Here is a 1,020-nt window from a genome sequence, read left to right on the forward strand (position 1 = left end):
TCGCCTCCACCGCTGTACACATTTGTCCCCTTAATTTTTTTAAACAGCAACACGTCCCTCAGACACGTGGTGGTCATCCAATGCAATGTTGCATTTGCCTGCTGTAGCAGACGCCCCCAAAAAACCCAACATCATTTTTTAATGGGGTTCACATTTGATACCTTCCAAATCCCCATCCGGCCGAACTGTCCGCGAACCAAACAGAGAAGCTGATCAAACTAAATGGTTAGTGGAAAACGTGGTAAGAAGGGGGATACAAAAAAAACGCTCCAACTTTTTGCTTAAAAAGCACAGAGCTTTTGCTTTATCAATGGCATTATTCTGAAGAGTGGCTTGTGCTGCAGTCTCTGCACATCTCTTACCTCCTCCCTACAGGAGCTGAAGGGGAGCAGGGTGTGCAAAGTGCAAGGGGAGGAGGAGAGAGCCTAGGGCAGCTCTGCACTGTGACCCAGCCTTGGCTGTGAGCTTGTCTGCTGTATGTCTGAGACTGGGAGGCTGCCCCTCCATATGTGCGTGTGTGTGTGTGTGTGTCTGCGTGCTCTACCGCCGCCACTGCTGCCCTTTGATCCTTGCAATAGTGTTAGGGGCTTGAAGACACACAGGGAGCAGCCACAGACACGGCGGCAGCACAAGCTTCCTCATCATGATGTAGCCCTTCCATGCACAGCACACATATAGATCAGATCCCCCCATTGAAGAATATTTATTACGGCTGGGGGAGGGAGGTGAAAGGGAGGACAAGCCAGGTGCAACGACCAAGCTCCCCTGACTCCGGGAACCCGCAAGAGCCGCTCCGATCGTTAGATCTGCACCGATCCCCCCCTTCTTCTTTGATTTTTTTACCATCTCGGAGAATGTGATCGACTTGGATAACCCCCCCTTTTCTCCGAGCCATCTCTCCAAGATCGGAACCATAAGGGGGACAAAATGCCCAGGAGGAAGCAGGAGCAACCCAAGCGCCTGCCTTCACGTAAGTCAAAGGGGTCGGTGGGTTCGTTTTGTGTGTGTGTGTGTGCCGAT

General features: G+C 51.8%; 1 protein-coding gene across 1 annotated transcript in view; it reads left to right on the plus strand.

Annotated features, from left to right (window-relative positions):
* Positions 1-328: 328 nt before the first annotated feature.
* ZNF827 (zinc finger protein 827) overlaps positions 329-1,020 on the plus strand; it is a 161,192-nt gene continuing 160,500 nt past the window's right edge. The window contains exon 1 of the mRNA XM_018552983.1: positions 329-970. Within this exon, the coding sequence (XP_018408485.1) occupies positions 928-970 (43 nt within the window). The 5' untranslated portion in view covers positions 329-927. The remainder of the gene's footprint in view (positions 971-1,020) is intronic.

Source organism: Nanorana parkeri, unplaced genomic scaffold, assembly GCF_000935625.1.
Source record: "Nanorana parkeri isolate BGI_ZX_2015 unplaced genomic scaffold, ASM93562v1 scaffold104, whole genome shotgun sequence".
Taxonomy (NCBI): domain Eukaryota; kingdom Metazoa; phylum Chordata; class Amphibia; order Anura; family Dicroglossidae; genus Nanorana; species Nanorana parkeri.